This window comes from Parasteatoda tepidariorum, chromosome 5 (genome assembly GCF_043381705.1).
Source record: "Parasteatoda tepidariorum isolate YZ-2023 chromosome 5, CAS_Ptep_4.0, whole genome shotgun sequence".
In the NCBI taxonomy this organism is placed as follows: domain Eukaryota; kingdom Metazoa; phylum Arthropoda; class Arachnida; order Araneae; family Theridiidae; genus Parasteatoda; species Parasteatoda tepidariorum.
Window position 1 is genome coordinate 47,817,516 of NC_092208.1, and position 23,620 is coordinate 47,841,135.

The following is a 23,620-nucleotide window of genomic DNA, read 5'->3' on the forward strand; positions in this document are numbered from 1 at the left end:
TTAAGTTCTTTTAGATTTATTGAGCAGTAGTGTCAAAAGAAATAGAGGTTTGTTTTACGTCAGGGAGACTATTCATTGTCAATCGAAAAAAAGGCTGTTTAGAAAGTTCACTAAATGCTTAACACCTGTTTCAGCAGAAATTTTCTTGGGATTAAAAAGAAAGAAATTTTGGTTGCTATAAGGGCTGGTATGATTCGGATGTTCTAATTTTGAAACTTTTGAGCTTTCAAAACTAGCATGTTCCATTGACAATGAGCCAATCAATAAAAAAAAAACCTCTCAAGAAAGCTATTTAAACCACTATCAGGGTGCGTAGCCAAATGTTTTCAAGCACTCAAAAAATATTTTTAAGAACTTGGACGCATCAACAACGATGAAATTAACAAGAGAAATCAAATTTTTTATCGCTATAAGAGAAAGAAAAAAATTAACAATGTTTAGTTGGTCCCTGTAATCAGCAAAAATTGAGATATTTCGGTTTGATTCCAGAGGGCGAAAAATGAAGTCTGAAATTTAGAAGCTCTTGCAAAATGCAGCAGAGTTGCACATGAGAGATGAAAATCCTTCCCACTGAACACAGCTCAGTACCCGTAAATGCAGATCCGCAAGTATTTCACCAAAGATGCAAAACGAATGGTGTTTTCATACACTACAGTACAAATTGGGGTTGAATTAATTGTGAAAACGTTACATAGGGCAATGCCTTTTTGCATAAATTGTGGCAAAAATTAAAATGTTAAAGAAAAAAATATCTGATTTTGGAAAAGGAAAAATTAAGCACTTTTTAAAAACATCCATTGGAAAAAGCACTTTTAAGGGCTTTTAAAAAACAAAAATAAGCACCTTTAAGTTAAAAATGCTGTGCACCCTGTATAGAATAATAAGAATAACATTAAAAAATGAGCTTCAAATTCCAAAAATGTTAATTAGTCTCAAATAATAAAAAAATAAAACAAGGATTTTTATTGAAATCATCTATAATTTAAAGCAAAACAAAGCTTGAATGCTAGTGTTCTTCTCAAACAAGGAAAAGAGTTTTATTTTGATTCAGTTTCATTAATATTCATAGTATATTCTCCTCCACAAAGTTTGTTTTCTTTTAACTTTCAACAACAATTTTAGTGTGCTTATTGAGGCAGAATAACTGCTTAACAATTAGAGAATCACCAATAATACTTTTTTTTACTAATACTTTTTTAAAAGATCATCAGCACCAAAAAAAATTTATTTTGATACTTAAAAAGTGTTTGAAAAATACACTATTTGGAAGAAAGTGACGGGACACGACACTATAACGACATAAACCCATATTTATTAAAATTAATAGGAGGTAGGGAATCCTTTGGCTGCGATCACAGCTGCAACCCTTCTGGGCATGCTTTCCCCTTAATTAGACATAGTGGCAAGAGGAATTTCCTTCCAAATGTTTAACAGGAAGTTCCATAGTTCATGCTTGCTTTTGGGGAGTGGGGTGCAGACCCTCAACCGACAGTCCAATTTGTCCCAGCGATATTCAATTGGGTTAAAATCAGGGCTCTGCGCCGGCCACTCCATGCGTTTAACGCTGATGTTCACATACGAATCAAGAGTCCTCCTTGCAAGATGGGATCTTACGTTGTTGTCTTGATACAAGCAATCATCCATACCGTAAGTTGCCCACAAGGTAGAAAGGACTTGATTGTCGAGAATATCACACTATCCATCGGCATTCATTATACCATCAACATTCACCAGTGGGCCAGCCTCATACCAGGAGAAACAGGCCCATACCATCAATCCTCCTCCACCAAACTTTACAGTTGTTCTGTCACTTTCTTGCAGATAGTGTAGATTAAAAGATACTTCCAGTGAATGGACGTACTGATATGGGAATTTGCACTGTATATGCACACCTATATATGTAAGGAAAGATGTATATATTATTTAATAAATACCTTCATCAACTTGTCTGATATTTAAATTTTCCTTCACTGAATCAATATTTTTGGCAATTCCTTGAAAGATTTTTTCTGGAGTCTGAAAATAAAGGTAGATTAATTAAAATAGAGAAAAGTCTTTCAATGATTAATCAACAGCAATTTACAATATAAAGCAAATAATTTCAAAACAAATTGAATTCATTCCGTTTTCCAAAATGCATAAGATACATCGTAGCTTTTTTTAAGTTACATTTATAGCCATTTTGAGAAATTAAAACACTTCTGTGAGAATGAAATAAGTTTGTCAAAGTCAGGACATTTTTGCTTTTATAATGAAAATGATAACTGAAAAGGAATCGAGTTGATTATGAAATAAATGTCTCATACATAATGTGAGTTTAAATTTTCTTCGCTGCCAACAGTAACTATACACAGAATTAGAAATATTTTAATATTATAAAATATTGACAAAAGAAATCATTCATTTTATTTCTAGTAAATAAGGGAAAAAAGATTATTTTTTACTAAAAATCATTAAAATAATATGTGAAGAAATTCTGGAAAAAATGTAATGAATGAAGAGAGTAATAGCCAAAATTTGTAATGATGTGTCAAATATAAATGTATTTTATAAATAAAAGCTAACAGTGTCATAAACTGCCGAATAGAAAAAAAAAATTAAGGATGCTTTAAGGTTTACCAAAGCTGCTAAAAAAAGCGAATTTGAAAAGAAAATTTTTGCCGAGGGAACAAAATGCATAAGCAAATTTTCCTTAATGAAAATGTCCTTAAAGAAAATGCAACTTTTCCTTAATCAAATATTTTCAATGTGCAGTTTCAATAACCTCAAATTGAAAACACAGTGAATGCATTGTCAAACAATTTTGTGTAAAAATAATTTTAGTATTTAGCAGCAATTTTAATTTAGTTTAGTAGAATGTAGGTAAATCTTTAATTCAGTATTCAAAAATCCTATAATATGATTACTGTACTATTGATTGAAATCAATCTCTTAAAATCACATGAAAGAAATGAATCAGTAATTGTAAAACTATGAAATTCCACCAGACAAGATTTTATACAGTATTTGCAGAAACATGACCCCCAGATTTATAGTCAGAAAAATATGATAGAGTAAAAGTTTCAATTGAGTTTCATTTTGGTAGAATGACTGAATTCTCGAATTCTAAATTGTTATATAATTAAATTTCAAATATTAAATCAAACGAATAATTTTGAAGAGATAAAGCTCTGCCCTCATGGACTTTCCTAAACTCACCTGAAAATCTCAATTAGTGAATGATCCTCAGATTCAAGGATTGAGGCAATGATCTATGAATACAACAGTGCACTCAAATCAATATCATTGACTTCCAAACTATCAGAACAATGACGTTAGAGGTTAACGCACAAAAAATTCATGTACATCACAATTTTAAAGTAAATAAAACACTTCTTTAATATGATTTTCAAATAATGCACGTGAAAATAAAGTCCAAAACATTAAAAAAAGGACTATAACAAACTTAAATATAAAAAACGGACTTTGGAGGGGAAAAAAGGGATCATTTGGGAGCCTTGGGGGTGTTGCAATTTACTTATGTAAGCATGTTTGGAGATTTGTGATTTGCTTATTTTAGCTGACAGGGATGGAAGAACCTGATACTGCCAAAAACATGCACCTGTCATATTTAAACAACCCTAATAAACGTTTCCTTGTCTGTTAGAAAAAAACCCAACCTATTTAGGAATGCATAACAAAATTAAACTGAAAACTAACAAAAAGGTAAATTGAAAGTTAGCCCCTTATGATTGGGGGACATAAAAATAGATAAAAATAACAGTAATTAAGAATAAAGATAAGGTCATCATTTCTTACCACACTCAAAACAGGTCTTGTTGAAAAAATAATGTCAACCTTATATTACAGAATTATGCTATACTTAAATAAATTTAAAAAGTTTAAAAAAAATTTTTTAAAAAAAAAGGAACAGATAGAAACAGTACACATGCAAAAACATTAAATATTTAAAATAATTTTGGAAAACTAAAGATAAAATCTACAAGATCATTCGAGGGATAAAAAAAAGGATTTTTTAAAAAATTATAAGTATACTTTGAAGGCTGAAAGTAAAATTAAAATATGCATGCAAAGCTGTTTAAGAATGATTACCAAAATTGGTGAATGAATAATTTTTCTATTTCTTAGCTTACATCTTCCAGAAAGTCTTTTAACTAAATGGATTAAAACAAAACACAGTAAGTATCATTCTGTTGTATAATACTCTATTATTCTATAATTAGAAAAATTTGAATACATTTTACCTTCTTCATCAATTGCCACTGCTAATCTTTCTTTATGTTTTAACTAAATGTAAATAATTACAATTATTAAAGAGTAGATTTATATAAAATAATAAAGCTCTACTTTAACCAACAGATATAAATATATGACTAATAATTAATTAGTATAATAGTGAGAACAGGGAGTAAAAGTAGGGGCTTTCACGTTTTATACTTATTGTGCATTAGCATTAGATACAATTGAATGATGAGCATGATGGCATACAAAACAAAAACAGCTAAAATGTGATTTAATATTTTTGGAACTATATAAATACGATAAAGATTTGAAATGTTTTAATGCTTTCCTGCATGAAAACATTTCAACGATATCATAATTAGCCAGCAAAGTGTTAGACCAGTGTTTCCCAAAGTGTGGTATGCGTACCCCCAGGGGTACGGGAAAAGTTTAGCGGGGGTACACGTTCTTATGCAAAATATCTTGCAACAAACAAAAATTTTACAAAATTTTATTTAAAAACAAAGCTAGCCAGAAAAATTTACGATTATGTGTCTTTTGGCTATTTTTTACAGAGTTAACAGTTAATAATTAGTGGTGTCAACAGCCAGTTGTGAATTTTAACTTTTGTGTAATTTTTTTTATCACAGCAAAAACAATATGATCCTTCTCACTGATGCAAATAAAGTTATTAACAAAACTTGTACCAAAGAAGAAAAATTAGCATATTTTTTAAAAAATACATTCATTTTTTTATTAGTAGTACACAAAATTGCGAAAAATTTAAAAAGGGTACACAAAAGTCATAAGTTTAGGAAACACTGTGTTAGACTAAAGCAAAAACAACAAGAATAGTAGATGCTTCCGTTCAATAAAGAAGAATTTCTTTAAGTGTCTAATTACCAAATGATGGTAGAGAAAGTAAAGAAATAAACAGGTGCAAAGTAGTTTGACCAATGGGGACAAGTTAGAAGAGGAAAATAAAAAGAATAAGATACAGGGAATTGGCAGGCACCCCTCTGAGTGCAACAGATTAAATTAAAATAGACTTCTCAAAGCTCCCAACAGTTTGGTCAAGAAAGAGGGCCAAAGTTTGAAACCCTTTATGATAATTCAACATTTTGCATATTTATATAAGAGAATAAAAAAAAATTTGCACACAAGTAGAAAATTTGGTTATCCAAAGATAATTCCATGCAAAAAACATTCTTAATAATTATCTATTATTTAATAATAGTCGAAAATTTTTGAATCGACCCAAATTTTCTGACTAAAATAACATCATTTTTAGCATTGCAATTTTATAAGGCAAAAAGAAAACTCGAACGAAATCAGTTAAATAGTTCCAAAGAAATTGTATTTTAAAAAAGTCCTTTTTTCACAATGTCTTTCTGTTAAATTTTTAAAAGTATTGGTGGCTATGTTTCTTTATTTCTCTTGGAAATAAGCTGGAAATTTCAAATGGTTGCATATAAAATATTGAAAATACTAGATATTAAAAACTGCTAGCTATATCGTAATGTTATATTGCAAAAGATATTTGAAATACTCACCATCTCTGGAGACCGTAGTACTAATCTTCCATTCAAACGATAATATTTGGAGGAAGTCCTTTTAACTATAAATAATAAAATAAAAAAGATTCACTTTAAAGATTAGAAATTTAAAAAATATATATATATTTTATTTTTGGAATGAAATTAAATATTTACCTTCTTCAACAAACTCATCAGCTGTTAGGAAGCGAGGAGAAGCCTTTGGTTGTAGTTGCAGCAAATTGACCTATTCAAATTAATGTGAAATATATTAGGCTTACATATTAGAACTACAATGTAGACAGGGTGTGTAGCCAAATTTTTCAACAAAAAATTAGCACCTATTAAGTACTTTTTAAGCACTATATACATGAACAAAATGCAAAATAATTCTCAAAGATTATGGTAAAATAACTAGTTTCTGAGAAAAGAAGACTTTCTCTTAATTATTTTAGCCACCATAAAAAGATAGAGATTTTTCTGTTCGATTTCAGAGGGAAGAAAATGAAGCCTGAAAATCTCTTGCAAAATGCAGCAGAGTTGCACACGATAGTGCAAGAATAATTCCCACTGAATCCAGCTCAGTATAAGCACATGCGGACCCGCAAGTATTTCATCAAACATGTAAAATGATTGGTGCTTTCATACATTAAGAAACAATGGTATGCCGAAATGCATTGTGTTTGAATGATTTGTGAAAACGTTGCATAGAACAAATGAAAACCACACTCTTGGATAATACGTGGTGAAAATCGACAGGCTAAAGAAAAAAAAATCTCATTTCTGAAAAGAGAAAATTAAGCACTTTTTAAAAATGCAGAATTAATATAGTTGAACCTAGATCCATAGTTTAAAAAGCTGTTTATTGTTTTACAAAAACATTCACTGTTTCAAAGTTCCTGTCACAAATGCTATTCGTATGATGTTAATAATTCCAGCTTAGATCATTTTTGAAACTAGTACATTCCCGAATCTAATGCACAGAAATTGTACCAATATTTTTTTTAAAAAATATCAAAGTTAATTTCTTTTTGCAAAAGAAAAACAGTAACTACTGGCGTTAATAATTAAAATGTGGATTTATTAGTTTTGGTAAAAGGCATCAAACAGGTTTGATGCTTATGAACAATTTGGAAAAATGTCGTTGTGCGATGTTGTTGGTTTAAGAAATATGTTGTTACATATGGCTTTATTGGAAATATTAATCCATATACAATGTTCAGCTTTAAGTGGACATAAACAAGGAGTAAAAAGGAACAAAATTACATTAACAAACAAAGAAAACACATGACAAACGCATATTAACACAAAAAGAACACAAAGATAAAATTAAAGTAAAAAATATATATACAGTGAAGAATGAGGAGTAGTCTTTACGTTGAGTTCATGTGATCTCTGGCATCCCAGTAAAGTTTACAGAGATCACCCCGCTCTTGAGATTGTTTGTCCAGTAAAGGGCATACAAGCAAGTGGTCTGAGTTCATGGTTCCCGAACTGCAGATTTGGCACTCACTAGACGGAAGGATACCTATTCTGTTGAGGTGCTCTGCCAAGCAGTCATGGCCTATTAAGAGTCTGAAGTTTGCCACAGCCTTCTTAGGAGGACTGTGACAAAATTTCTTCCAACTGTTTTGGATGTTAGCCCAGGGTTTTCCGGTGGATTTTACTGCTTGGTTGCGCTTTAGGTCGGTCATAAGTTTCTCGGAAAATTGTTTCTTACGGGAGTCTGGTGAAATCGGTTTATTACATTGGTTCAAGAAATATTTTTAGAAGCTGTAGAACGGCAAAGTGATACTGATGAAAACCTAACTTAACACAATCAAATCAAGCAAACATTTGTGGAAGACCTTGAAACCATTAAAACAATGAGAAACATTTTGTATTCAAACAAACTTTTATAAAATAAACAGCAATCTACAACAAAGTCAAAAATTTATTGTTTGCCCTGAAAAGAAAGAGAATAAAAATTCCCCAAATTTTTTAAATAAATAAATGCATTCATTTATCCTTTTTTTGCTCGCAAATATTTTTGCAGGAAGTACTTAATTTTTTCAATCAGAATTTTTTGCCATTTTCCCATATCTCTAAATCGTAATGAAGGGTCTCTTGAGAAACAATCGATTAAGGTTCTACAGTATTAATGTAAAATAGGCAAAACATGTTTAATTAAACAAAAGATAAATATTTAAATAGGTAATCATCTCAAGATACACAATTTAAAACAATTTATAACCTCTGCAAAGAGCATCCATAATTTGAAAGTAATAATGAGAAGAGTAACAACTAAAACTTTCAATAATACAATCACAGTATCAGAATTTACAGAGTCAATTCACAGCATTATCTTCAAAAATTCAAATTTCTCTGTGACTTTAACAGTCTCAGGCAGAGATTAATATACTAAACATTAAATTTAATTTAACATATATTTAAGTACAGGGTTTTCAGCAAATTTTTAGAAAAGAAAAAAAATACCCGACTTCTTCACATATATCAAAAAATTTAAATAAAACTTCAGACCATATTTTATAAATACCACGGAATTTTTCATCAGAAAACGGAATCATCGGAATTTTTCATATTTTTTTCTTGCAAAATCTAATATTTGACACTACAATTTAAAAAAAAGTCTTATCATCAAATAAGGGTTAAAGTGTGAAAGTGTCATTAAAATGTGATATTATTTTTGAAACAAATATTTGTAATAGATGCTAGAATTATTTAACTCCAATCTCAATAACTGATTGGTGTTACTGAGGATTCTGAGACTGGTTGCTCTCCTGGTATAATATAGGAATTTTCCAGGTTTTTGTGAAAAATTGCAATTTTTCCATACTATTTCTTGCTTTATAAAGTCAAAATAAAATTCCCCGACAATTCCAGGTTTTTCCTGACCCGTGGGAGCCCTATAGTACAATTTTGCAAGGATGAAATATAATAAAGTTATGCACAAAAACTTTAAATTGCTTAAATTAGAGTGTCATACAATAATACTTTAGCTTTGCTCAAAAGGAGAAAACACAGATACTTCTCCTAAAATAAAATATTTTCGAAGTAAAGTAAGAAATTAACAGAATTGTTATCTATGGTTTCCTGATTTGTGCCAATTTAAACAGGGTTGCCACTCAAATCTGGAAAAAAAATTCCCTGTGTTTTCCCTGTACATATTATACGCAATATATTAAGAGGGAACAACAATTAGTGTACTCTTGGGTGAGCTATATTGGGCTAACTATATTTATTAGTTTTAATTGCTGGAAAAACAGCTGAACATACTTAAATAATGCTATAGTAAATGAAATAGTTTAGCATGGCTGAAATATCAGGGTTAAATATCCCATAGATTACGCTTTGAGTGGTCGCCATTTTTTAAAAAACAAAAATAAGAAACACAATTCCCTGTATTTTCCAAGTTTGTAAAGAAAAAATCAAAATTCACTTCATTTTCCTTGTTATTTTAGGTGATTTTTAAATTCCCTGTATTTTCCAGGTTTTCCCTGTAGAGTGTTACTTGTTAAAGTTTCTTCAGGTGTAATTCATTACCATATAATCACAGGAACTTAGCAGAGACATAAGATGACCATAAAAATGAGCATCAAATAAGTCTTTTTTCAGCATCATATTAAAAAAAAAAAAGACAATAAATATATTCATTATTTTTCGTAAGGATAGAAAAATCATTTTCTTTTCATTTTATCATTAGTTTTTAAATATTTTTGATTTTTTTTTTCTGTTGGTTTCTATGTTTGTTGACCTTTTTCTTTTTCCAAAAAATTCTGAGAAGGAAAATAATCTGCAGCATAGTTCTTCAGTTGCCAGAAATAGAACTATACAGTAGCAAGTGACCCTTACAATAGAAAACTAATACAAGTTACTCTTGACATGACTCTATAACAGAAGGAAAATAATCGATTAACTTGAGGTTGCAAGATCGAGAGTGCAGTAACAGAATACGAATATTACCCTGTAACTAGAAATACTTAATACATAACCCACTATACATCTAATACCCTACATAAAAAAACTGATACCCTACAACTAAAAATACCTCATACTTTTTTTTCATACTTAAAAAATATTTTTTAGCACTATTTACACTGATGGATTGACAGAAAAAATATAAATAGTTTCATTTGAATTAAATACACAATATCAAAGGTCCATCTTTGGTAAACTTATTAAAAAGATGAAAATATTCCAGATGGAAAAAAAAAATTTGTATGTTAAACACTCTTATAACATTAATATGTCTCTTATCAAATTATTCAGCTTAGCTTTATGGCATTAGAACAAAATGCAAAAGTAATTAATTTATTAGTACCTAATATGTGCCATATTTAAATTCAGAATTTCAAATCAATCATCTGGAAATTATAGACTAAAAGTTTGACAAAATTGATAGTTTCACTTATTTAGAAGCAAAATGTAACAAAAACAACAATCTAACTTCAGAAATATGTAAACAAATCACAAATGCAAACAGGCGTTTTTACAGTCACAAAAAATACACTAAGTCCAGTTTCCAAAAATTAAAAATTTAAATTTCTTTCACATAAGACACTTATATGATCTGTTTTATTATATGCATCTAAAACTCTAGAGATGAAGAGTTGTTGGAAATTTTCGTGAAAAAAGTCTCAAGTATTGGTGGTGGAACTCAGAAGGACGGTTTATGGCGATGGTAAACAAATAACTATAAAATCTTTAAAAAATCTGAAAATCCAACAGGAAAAAGGGCATACAAGAAGATCTAAATTGTCGAAAACCATTTCTATCGAAGCCTATAGGAACAAGATGAAGAGGCAAACCCTGCATTTGATAAATCAACTGTCTTGAAGAAACACAGATATTCTGAAAACAAAAAATTGGAAAGCCAAACATGAGATGGCTGGAAAAAACCAGGACCAACCCAGAGCTGCTGTGTAACTGAAGAAGAAACTTTTTTTTTTTTTTTTAAGAAAAAGCATAAAAGATGATATTTTGATGAGGTAACAAAATTGTTGCAGAATATTTTAAAATTCTCAGTAATAGATTTTAGTCCCAAAATTGTTTTTTTTTATTTGTATGCATAACAGTGGTAAATAGAAATATGTCCCAGTGATTTTGCTTAAACATTAAAGCGTCTCAAATAAGAAAAAAATCATAGGGAGCATAAGCAAAGGAGAAAAAGAAAAAAAAATTAAGATGTGTCTTCTAGCATACTTAATTATCTATCTCGAAAAATAAATATTTGTAAAAATGGTGCACCATCAAATTTAATTAAACAAAATTAATATATATATATATACATATTGTGTGTATTAATAGAGAAAAGAACGAATAAAACTGAGTAGTAAACTACTCTGCTTTTCCTAGATGCAAGTGTTTGATCAGTCACAATTAAAAACCTTGATTTCAAATATAATTCTCATCATGTTCTTAAACTTTTTGTTTTATCTATCAATATAGTGAAACCTTGTAAATATGCAAATTAATAGATAGATGATAAAGAGGTAGAGAATTTACTGTCTGTATTATATCATCGATAATTTTTGAAGCATAAATTGAAATGTTAATTTATTTTATTTGAATTTTTAGTTTTTGAAGATTTAGAATGGCAATAAATAGAAATTTAGATTAGAATGAAGATTAATAATGTTATTTACTCATTTCTAAATTCGTTCACACTCAAGTAGTATACATATTCCGTTGACAGTAATATTTGCTTCATTCTACCTTTAAAAAAGTGATGTTTTGATAAATTAGTTACTAGTTTATGAATTAGTACAGATCAAGAAGAATATAGCTTTTTGAAAAAGATTTGATTTTAAACTTTTAAGGACAATTGATGTAGAAATTTTGGTTTTAATTATTTGTTGAATGTTTACTGAATCAATTCCTAATCACAATAAATTTAGTAATCACGAAATATTCATTTTTAATAAAATATATCTTCAAATGGGAGATTTAGAATTTTTTTTTTAAATTTATTAAAATAGGTACCCTATTTTTATGAAGAAAAAAAAAGACCAGGAAAATTGGAAGTTTTGGACCATAGTTTTCAAATTCTAGCAGACTCACAGAGCTTGTTGCAAAAAATGGTGCAATATCGAAGTTTTAAAATATAAATTATATATATATATATAAAAATTATAATTTAAAAAAAACTTTCATAATATGAAAAGAAAATCGAAACTATATCAGAATAGAGCACTTTGAAAGTCTAATAATAACCTCAAATAGTATTTTAATTTTTTTTTAAAAAAAGAAGGAATCATACATTGCTTTTGAAATAACCGTAGTTTTTATAAAACTAATTATAAAAGACAACTAAAGTAAATAATAATGAATATAAGAAAACTGATATTTACTTTGGATGGTGTAAATTTAGCTTTAGAACAATAGTTTATGATGCCAGGTGAGAGTTCACGCTCATTTAATATCAAGGACTTGAAGAAACCACTTTTCTGAAATTCAGAATCATCCACACCTTTAAATGAAACAGCATTAGTTAATGTGAATTGGATACCAAATTTAAGCTGCTAGATGAATTTTAAAGAAGACTCATTCATAAGTGAATAAGTCATTTATTGAATAGTATCAACAAGTTATTAATAGAATTATAAAATAGAAGAAAAATGAAAATGCTAAGCTATATAATATATAAACAGAATATGAACTTTATATCAACAGAATGTCCTTTAAAACAATTTCTTATGTGTGGAACAACAATTTTATAAGTCGATTATAAATTCGATAAAAGTGAAGAAGATTTAATGAGTACATGCCTTTTAAAGATTAAATAAAACTGATAATAGTTTAAAAGCGATATAATCTTCGTTACACAAAATAGTGATCATAATTACATTTTAAAATATAATGAATACAAAGAAACAAAATAATACATTTAAAAAAAAAGATATCAATAAGCAGAAAATGACTACGTGTGATGTATTTAAGAATAAGACACTTGGCCTTATAAATATTTGAGAAATATATGCAATACAGAATGCAACTTTTTACATGAAATGGAATTTTATAAAAGGCTTTGCTGCAAAGTGGAAAAAGCTGGAATGTTCATGAAACCAAATTCCAAGATCTAGAATAGAGTACAATTTTATCTTGTAGTAACTTTTTAAACTTCTTTCTTGCATACGAAAATATCTCTGCACTTATTTTGAAGTTTAGTAAATTTTGGTTCGGTAGCCTTGATTTAATAGCGGTTCAAAGTATTACTCTAATTATAATCATCCCATATAAAGAGACAAATTATTTATCTAAAATTAGAATGGTTTTGATAAATTCTGATTGATATTTTCAATCACAAGTTCTTTCCCCAACAACTATCTAGTTAATAAATAAAAATTTTATAATACTGATAATTATAGAAATTATCCAGTGAATGAATAATTAAGCAAATTTATCTTTAAAAAAGCGATTATATTTTTAAAATTTATAATCTGAAGTAATTGACAAAATAAATATATTTATTGTAAAATGATAATATTAAAAAAAAAAAAAATGGAAGGAAACTTGATAACCTAGTGTATAAAGAATTCTCACCAGTGAAGGAACACTTAACATTTTGACTATATTATAAATTTTTAATGACTAAGTCATATAAAATAGCTATTATAGATAATTTCACACTAGGTCATGAAATGATAAGTATTAAATTGATTAGACAATCACTTTCCATTTTCTTTCATAGATTTTGTTATTTCAAGTACTACAAACAAAAAAATTGCGTAAAGACAAGTTGAGGAAGATTATTGTTTTATATTTGCAAAATAATAATCGTAAGATATCCGATTTTGTCTCCATATTTAGCTTATTTCTGGTTGAGGATTTGTAGGCAACACATTTCCTGGAAGTGTAGTTCAAATTTTTATCTTCAAGACACATTTAAAATACTTGAAACTACTCTTAAATATTAACTTCTTGTAGGGAATTCATATTTTTTTGAAATTTATTCAGTCTAAAGATGATTTATCAATGAATTGAGCTGAATCATGAGTAAAAGTTACCTTGAAAAAAAAACTTTAAATTTCTCTTACTTCTTTCTTACTAAACATAAGTGATATTGCGCTTAATAAGCAACTTAAATTTATTTTCAGCAAAACAGTAAGAAACTTTTAGTAATCGACTTAATTTTTAATGATCCTTGTTAGCTTCTCAGCTATTTGTCAAGGTTGCCATTTTGATTCTTGTGTTATTATAGACTGCAGCTTATTTTATTCTGCTTTTTAATTTCAACTTGTAATGTATATTTACAAATAATATAATTGTATTGTTATCATATCACTGTAAATAGAATGAATGAACAGTATTATTTATTAATAGTTTTTAATTTATTTTAATATATTTGAAATAAGTACAAATATTTTAAAAATTAGCATAACTCAATTACCACATTTATAAGTAAATACATTTATAAATAAAATAACTAATTACCACATTTATAAATTAAAGTCATGTTATAAAATATTCATTTCTCAAATTTAAATTTGAGGTCCTCTTTATAGCATGAGTTATTAACCATGTTAAAACCTTATAACATTATAAAAAAAAATAATTACAAACTGTTTATTTACCAGGAAAATAAATTTTCAGTTAATGAACATGCTGGTTGTACATTTGTTTGTACAGTGTTGTTTGTACATTTACTAGAGCTTTGAGACATAATGAAAACAGGCTCATAAAAATTAATATTTATCTTTGATTTTCAGCAATAGAGGAGGATACGAAGGAAATGAATATATGTTATTCCAAATTTTAGTATTTAGGGAGCTTTTCCTGTATTAAGTGGTATCAAAATAAAGGATAAAATAAAAGATTTTTAAGGTTAAAATTTAATTTTTAACAATGAACAAAAAAGGTCTTCGTATATATTAACAATAAAAAAAAGAACATTGGGTTTCAGGATAAATAAAACGTTTTAATAAATATATTTTTATTTATAATAAAAATATGCAATATAAAATAATGCAAATGACTTTGTTATTGTAATTTTTTCATTGAAATAAAAATTTACTCGAAATAGTCAGTAAGAAATCGAAATCTGATTGATGGAATGAAGACATACTAGTCAAATCACAAACTAGGTTCTAAAAATTATTTATCGAATACTAAAAAAGAAATTTTATTCAATGTAAAGCTTTCTGCCAAAATTCAGTCTTGTTGCTATCTAGTGCCAATTATAATGGGCATTAGGTAATAAAAGAAACAAGGAAGAACCACGGAGAAAAATTGTGGTGAGATAGGTAATCAGAGAAGAGAATGTTTGTTAAGCACCCTTAACAGCCTTTGAAAAAAACTTGTTGCCATAACAGCAATCGGGTTTATGCTGAGATCAAGACTCCTTAAGCAAAAAAGCTAAATTTAGAAAAGAACTTTTAGCAAAATGATAAAATAAAGACATGGTTTATAAATAGAACAAAAGTCTAGGTGCACTTCATTTCCATTTGTTTACAAATTTTAAAAATATCCCTTTAAAACAAGATTTCTTGCAAGTGTAGAATTCAAAACTTAATTTTTTTTTTCTTATCAATTTCATTATCTGTTTGGGAAAATGAATGTCCGTTTTTGATTCAGTTTGAGAAATATCTTTCCATACCAACAATTGTAGAATCCATCATAAAAATTTCACAAACTATTGTTTATGATTTTTTGTGAAATTTTTTTCTTTCAAGAATATAATGAAATGCTTTAGCAAAAAAGCTAAATATGTCTTGTTTCATTTTAGCTTTTCTAGATAGTTTTATAGCACTTTGTTAAAAATGCTAAAATAGCAAAAACCCTGGGTCAGCATGGGATTCTTTTAGAATACATTTTCTGCTTAAAAACTGCTATTAAATATTGTGTTTTACTTGTTTTTCTTTACTGATCAGAAGTAGGACAGGCTGCAGCTAATAAGCAGAAATGACAAACTAATCTGGGGGCCATTTGTGACATTAGGCATTGAGAATATAAAGAATGTATATAAAGTTTTGAATCTCTACTATTAGTTTTTTATTGTCTCAGAACTAAAAATAATTAAAACTTACTAACATAGTAAGAATTATGCCATGGCAAAACCATGTAATGTGTTAATTAAAAAGTTAGTTTACAAACGTGTTAAAACTGAAAAGATTCTGAGTACATTCCTCTGGCTTTGGTTTACTGAGGCTAAAATTGTGCTCTTATTTCTGTAACTATAGCGTTAAAAATATCTTTTAAAATGTTTTGGCTTCTAATTCTTCATTTAATTTAATTTAAGTATGCGTATCTTTCAACAAAAAAAAAAATCCTAAAAAAAATTGGAACTAAACTTGTATGTTAAATAGTAAATGAACATAGTTCTTCTAACAAACAGTACATTTCTTACCAGACTTTGCTGCTAAATTTATTTGTTTCATTGGCGTAATAACAGCAACGTTTTCTTTCCTTGCTATCCCCAGAAGACTAAAATAAAAGAATATTGAAAAATTTTCAATTGAATAATAAATATAAAAATAATTGTATATTTTTAATAATAATAGAAATAATAGCATATTGTCATTAAAAATAATATTTAAGAATGTCCATCATGCCACAGGTATATAGTGCAAATCAGCAGTTATCAATCCTTTTAGTGGTGAGAGCAGCCAATTTTGTAAAAAAAAAAAATTTTTTTAATAATCAGTCGTCTTGAAAAATTGGTAATAAATGGTTTCCCATTATGGGATCATGGGTGTAGAATACTAACACTTAACTTATTATACAACAAACAATTAAATGTTTATTTTAAAAACTGCACTGTTGTGCTATAATAATTACCATTTACTTTTTTCTCTGAAATCATATGTGACTTTATGAAAAATGTATACACGAAATTTTTAAAAGATAGTTAAATAATTTTTTTATAGTTCCTATTTCAACACCAATTAGTTTAAAATTTTACCATGCTGTTAGCTTATTTCATTGATATACAATTGCATGACTTGCAAGTCTTTTTCCTGATTCCATTGGCATAACAATATTTTATTTATCTTGCACAATTAACAAAACATGCTTCCTTTAGCAGAAAGGAGAGCCTTGTAAAATAAATTAAACTAGTAAAAAAACTACAAGACATATGACACAAAGAAAGCAATGGATTTCAACTAACGAAACGTTTATCTGCTACTCACATAATGACAATTGACAATTTCTGCATAGTCATGTAATGCAAAAAATATTTTTTTCATTTTAAAGACCTGAATAGCCAAATTATTCTAAATTTCAAAGCTTATTATTGAAATTTAGAAAAGAAAAATTATATGAACTTCCAATAAAAAAACACAACTAAATAGATATTACTTAACAAAAATAAAGAGAAAAAAAGTTAAAATAATAAAGAATTACATCTTTTTTAAAAATAAAAAAAATCAGACAATTTTACGAAAGCAACCTCTTATGATACAGATTGTAAGCTAAATATGTTATATCTGTTATAATTAAAATTATATTCAAAAGAAGAAATTTGTTCGTGTATAGTGAATTATATTTATATTTATTAATAAATTATATTCATAATAGATTTTATGAAATAAATATTCTAGAAATATATATTCTCACATCAATTTTGTGCAATAGTTGTACTTATGCATAACATAAAAAATATCATTCACTTAATCTAAGCAAACCAAGTGTCCAATAGCAACATTTAAATAACATATAAAAGTATATACAGTAGAGAACCAATTATCCGGGATGCTCGGGACCATCGCTATCCCGGATGCCTGAATTTCCCGGTTTTCTGGATCGACCAAAAAGTGTCGTTAATCTGTGTTTTATCGAGCCCGAATTACGAGGAAAAAGTGTAATGCATAAAGTAAGAGAAAAAAGAAAGGTACTCCTAACTTTAAAAAGAAAAAAAAATGGTAGAAAAATAACATTTAAAAGAATAAAAAAATTTGCAAGTTTAGACAAGAAAAACAAGATTAAAAAATACAAAATTCTCGTATTTATTTTTTAAAAATAATTATAATTCCTAAATTAACTAATATAAACAAAACCAATGGTCAAATAACACAATATATTTCATACTTAATTATACGGGGGAAACGATAAAATAAAAGGAAAACTTATTTTGAGTGCGAAATTTATCGTGAAAAGAAAAAAAAAATCAAACGTAGTGGAATCAGAAAAACAAAACTGAAATCTGCTTCATAAAATAATCCTATGTTTAAATTAAAAAACAATTCTCCCTTTATTTATTTTTTTTTGTTGATAAAAATACGATATTTAATTACAGCCGATGTGATTCCACATCAATAAAAACTTTCAAATGATACTGCACTTGAATTTATTCAGAAGAAAAAGATTTTATTTTTATTAATCGATGTCAAATAGATAAATATATTTTTCTCTTTCATCTTCTGTTCACTGATATGCATACAATGCATTTTCCCCACCCCCTCGTAAATTAAACAGAAAACGAAATCAGCATGCCACATCCTTGAGCTTAATTGACGGCCTAAAGGAGAAAATAAAACATTCCTCCCTTCCCTGCCTTCAAGGTCACGGAGGAAATGACGTTTCTCTGAGTAAACGGGGGAAAAAATTCTCCCCTTCCTTACATTTTCCTCTACTCAACTTCAAGGATCAGTTCATTTCCGCTTTTTTTCATAATCGTTCTAGTTTAAAATGGTTAAAAGCGATCAAAATTTTTTCCGGTTTTCTGGTTTCCCGGTTATCTGGATACCGGATAAATGGTTCTCTACTGTATCATTTATTTTCTTAAGAATAATGTAGTTCACATTTTTATGCTCACTCCCTGCATACTAGAACAAATAATAATTTATTATAATAAATTCTGACAAAATTCTTAATAGAAAATTAGTACATACTTTCTGTTCATATTTTCTTTCATGCTATTGGTGGAGATTGTGTTTGAATTTTTTGCTTCATTAACAACCTAAAATAAAATTGTAATCTTTAAACATGATTTTAAGTAATACAAATGTAAAAAACTTAATAATTAATTCATTAGAATTTGAATATCATAATGATAGAGTACTCTTTAATTGCAAATCAACAGTAAAATATTAAAAGGAATAAGTATTCAACAGAACAAAACTAAATAAACATTAACACTAGATTGCCTAAGGAAGTCACTTTGACTGCTTTTAATTTCAATTAGAAAAACAATGATGTATACAATGACTCAATTTCTTAGAGTTTTGTGACTTTTTGAACAACATATAATTTTTTTTTATTGTTAATATTTACTAATAACTTGTTACAGAAATGTAAATAATATAAAAAATGTTAAAAATTAATTTTAAACAAGTTTATTGACGCATTTACAATCTAGTCATTTTGACTGCTTTTCGGCAATATAGGTATATACTGATTTTCCGTCTTTCTAGTGTTAATACAGGCGTTAAAACAAAAAATAATAATAAAACTTAGGATATATTGTGATTTTTCGTTTTGATTGCTTAAAAAAAAAGCAAGAATTAAGTCACTGACAAACAAATACAGAAGTGATATGAAAATAATGTTCTTAATTAGGAAAAGTTATTCAGAACTCAATAAACAAGCATGAAAAGTGTTTTTCTTTTTTTCTTTGAGGAAAAAATATATTTGATCAGAAACCCATTTTACAGAACTCAATACATTTTTAATTAAATTCAGTGTCATAAGAAAAATTAATACAGTAGAGTCTCGGTAGTTCAAATTTGTGTATTAAACACTGAAACATGAGAACAGTGCGTTAAACAAAAAACATTAGACAATTATTTTAAAGTACAATTAACCTGATGCAGTAACATAATGAATATTGTAACTTAGTGTAATGCAGTAAATGTACCTTCATCATCTAATGCAAGCATAATTTCTTTAAATATCATATATTTTTCAATTAAATACTGAAATTTAAAAATTGCTTTGTTTCCCTATATTCAAATATTTTTTAAATTTTAAGTTTTCGATGATTCGAAAGTTAGAGGTAGGGTCAGTCCCATTCACCTCGAATTATCGAGATTCTACTGTACCAGAATTTTGAAACTTCATTCAAAAGCTATTTTTAAAAGATAAGAATCATTTCTTGCTTTAAAAATTACTAAATGATTGTTAAGTTTTCTCTTTTTTCACAAGGTGTGAAAAATGTTGTGACAGAAGTCAAAATGCCCAATGTTTGTCAAAATATAGAATTAAATTTAGAACATTTATAAAAAAAAAAAAAAAATACCAATATTTGCTATCTAACACAACAAAACATAGCGGCAGCTGAAATTGATTCCATAAATGCTGCACAAGATATTGAGAGAGTAAGATTATTGTCTTGATGTCTGTCAAGCGAATAATTGTGTACAATACAAAAATAAAGAAAAGAAACAGCCTAAACTACTTTCGAACAAATGATCAGAATATCTGTACAAGAACTCAATCTCAATGGTTCGAAGAATCCCTTAGTGCCAATTTCACTCTTTGCATAATCGGCCGTATGTCGGCCGTTTTCTGGGGGAATCTAAATATTTTTACAAACAATCATAAAATTTGTTTAGTCAGGTAATTCCATGCAAAATAATTCTGGAATTTTATTTCTTCGATCCCCTTACAATGTGTTTTCCAATTACTTAAAAATTTTAAGAGAAAAAGCTTTATTAGGTGATGCTGAAGCATGCAATTGAACTTTTTTTAATACTTCAATAATTAAGAATGTAATACCATGTAAAATTATAGATATGCATTGTAAAGATATGAAAGATTTACCTTTGATTGAATGACTGATTTAGTTCTTGTTCTTTGCTCATTCATTGAACGCACTGCACTGTTGCCATTCTGAGACGTATAAGAAGAAAACCTAAAAATAAAAATGTTACTTCTGAATAGCTGTTGCTCTTGTTAATTTACGTCGCACTAGAGCTGCACAATGGGCTATTGGCAACGGTCTGGGAAACATCACGGAGGATGATCCGAAGACATGCCACCACAATTTTGAACCTATACAGAGGGGATGGCACCCCCGCTTTGGTAGCCCGACGACCTGCGCGCGAAGTCGAGCACTTTATGGTAGCACAGTTTAACGAGGACCAATACCGCACACCCGTGGTCCATATGCAGACTGATCCAAGTGGCCACCCACCTGCACACCGATCGTAGCCAGTGATGCTTGACTTCGGTGATCTGCTGGGAACAGCGTCTTAACGATCAGTCCACTGCGGGACTTCTGAATAGCAAAGTAGTAAAAGAGAAAAGTAGGAAAACTTTCAATGAAATAAATGCAGAGGTAATTATTGCTGCATAAAAAATATCGGAATTTTGGAGAGAATAAAGGATAAACACATAGCAAGCAAAATTTGCGGCCAATTCCTAGATTTAGAAAACTATATATAAATTTTATTTACAATTTTCATAAAGAATTTGATATATACCTTTTTAGTCACATAGCATAAAATTTCGACACATACATTTCCACACACGATTGAAAGTACAAAGGAATAAAAATCATAACTACAGTTCATTAAACCAATAAATAAAATACTCATATTTCATAAGAAATATGAACATTAGACAGTTAAGATTAGATTTCAATTTTCAACTCAGTCTGAAATCTTTCTTGTAAAAAGTTTATAATAAAAAAAATGCACTTTAAAAAAATAGACTATACAAAGTAAGCCTTTTTCTTTTTTTGTTCTTGCCTGAAACTATAGAATTAAGTCTTGAATTCGACAGGTTTAATATATGCAATAAGCATAATAAAACTGTTTTTCGGAAATATGACTTTAAATAACAGTCTCTTTTTTTTTCTTTAAAAAACTTTTAGACAATCAAATTGCAGTGTATGACTGCAATTAATTAACACACTATCATGAGAAAAAAGATTACATTCTCATTTGTAAACTAAATTAACAAAGTGTGGTATAAAACTTGAAAACAGCATAAATTACAAATCAAATCTTTTAGTTGTAAACAGGGTGGCCAGTAACATAAGGAAAAAGAATACCCTAACTTTTTCAGACCACTTTTTACTAAGTTTCTCTGCATTTGCAACCAATGCCAAAGTTCTATAATAAATTTTCTATTTACACCTTACTCTTATTTGCAAAAATATATAACAAAAATATCATTAAAAAAAAAGCAATTTTTCAAACAATTATTACAAGCACAATATTTTTAGAAGCAAAACCACACTTATGGGTAGCATTCGTTCTAATTAATTCATTTTCATTGACTAAACTGTCACACATTTTCCCAATTTCTCCAGATTTTATAAAATTCTTTGTTTTCCCTATTCTGTAGCCACTCTAATAAATACAATTCTCTTAAAGATAAATTATGAGGCAGCTGTGAAATTTTAATATTATTTTGTCAAAAATAAATAACAAAATAAGTTGGTAGATACCTTTCTGGCTGATTTTTGTTCTTATTCACAGGTCTTGGTTTGGAAACTAATATTTTGGATGGTCTAACAGGAACAGGCTAAATTAAATAAATAAATTTTAAAAAAGAGAACCCTCAGTGGGTAATACAAAATTTAAAAATGTTAAAAGTTTTAGTCTGTAAAAACAGCATCAAATATAAAATTTAAGTTGACTGGCACAAAAATACCTCTATTTTCATGAACAAGCATAATAATGGAATACATAATTTTTATCGCACAGTGTGTAAAACATAAAAATAAACAAAACACCCTAAACATGAATAAACGAAACACCATAAGGAACAAGAATGACATTTCCAAAGAAAGTCATTATATAAATTAAAATAAAATGCTATTTTTCTAAACATATTTAAAAATACTTAAGAGGTAATATTATAAAAAAAATAATTTCACTTTATAAACAAATCATTAATTCAGTATTATAATAAAAAATAAGCCTAATTTATCTGAGTTTCTTCCAAATTTGATAGTAATAATAAATGTGAAAATTTAAGTATCAATAAATTGTAACAGAGGTGAAACCAGATGAAAATTGGCGTTGTTTTGCAGCCTTTTTCCAATATTCAAATTCTAAAAAATGCCCTTTCACCAAATTCAAATTTTAAAAAACGGCTGTTTCCCGAAATGTTACTTTATAACAATGATTGTACAAAATTGTTTCATGTTGGAAAAATCAGAAAAAACAATCGGAAACAATGTGATTTTATGAGAGCCTCTCAATCCTGAGCGAATCAATCACATCAAAACTCAAATTCGAAATTCGCAAATTGTAAGAATATCAGAGTTAGGAAGAGCTGAAAAAATGGTGAACGACAGACGAAAAAATTATCCTCCAACGTGAAGTTATAATGCCAATGAGTTATGAAGGATTTATCACAAATCGAACGTGTTATAAAGTGATAATTTAAATTTGAACGTCATAATATCAAATTAAAAGTACCAAAAATTGAAAAACCATGCAAAAAAGGCTGGGAAAAAAATAAATAACTGTCGAAAAAACTATCATCAAACAAACATCAACAACAAGACAAAATGCCCAATGCTTGTCAAAATGTAGAATAAAATTTAGAACAATTATACAAAAAAAAAAATAATAATTACCGATATTTTCTATCTAACACATTAAATCATAGCTACAGCTGAAATCGATTCCATTAATGCTTCACAAGATAGTGAGAGATTAAGATTATTGTCTTGATGTCTGTCAAGCAACTAAATGTGTACAATACAAAAATAAAGAAGAAAGAAACACCCTAAACTACTTTCGATCAAATGATCTCAATCTCAATGGTTCGAAGAACCCCTTAGTGCTAATTTTACTCTTTGAGTAATACGCCATATGTCAAGGTCTTTCCGGGGGAATCGAAATATTTTTACAAAGAATCATAAAATTTGTTTAATCAGATAATTCCTTGTAAAATAATTCTGCTATTTTATTTCTTCGATCCCCTTACATTGTGTTTTCCAATTGCTTGAAACTTTCCAGAGAAAA

The 23,620-nt window shown here is 28.1% G+C and overlaps 1 protein-coding gene across 2 annotated transcripts in view; it reads right to left on the minus strand.

Annotated features, from left to right (window-relative positions):
- Window positions 1–23,620, minus strand: part of LOC107446928 (uncharacterized) — a 62,848-nt gene that overhangs the window by 17,497 nt on the left and 21,731 nt on the right. The window contains exons 8-17 of one of the 2 annotated variants that reach the window (XM_043039190.2): window positions 22,090–22,166; window positions 20,457–20,547; window positions 18,587–18,654; window positions 16,102–16,178; window positions 12,107–12,225; window positions 5,934–6,003; window positions 5,775–5,839; window positions 4,245–4,287; window positions 4,093–4,154; window positions 1,935–2,016 (exon numbers count right to left, since the gene is read on the minus strand). In XM_043039190.2, coding sequence (XP_042895124.1) covers window positions 1,935–2,016; window positions 4,093–4,154; window positions 4,245–4,287; window positions 5,775–5,839; window positions 5,934–6,003; window positions 12,107–12,225; window positions 16,102–16,178; window positions 18,587–18,654; window positions 20,457–20,547; window positions 22,090–22,166 — 754 coding nt within the window. The remainder of the gene's footprint in view (window positions 1–1,934; window positions 2,017–4,092; window positions 4,155–4,244; window positions 4,288–5,774; window positions 5,840–5,933; window positions 6,004–12,106; window positions 12,226–16,101; window positions 16,179–18,586; window positions 18,655–20,456; window positions 20,548–22,089; window positions 22,167–23,620) is intronic. The other variant, XM_043039191.2, reaches the window with a different exon arrangement.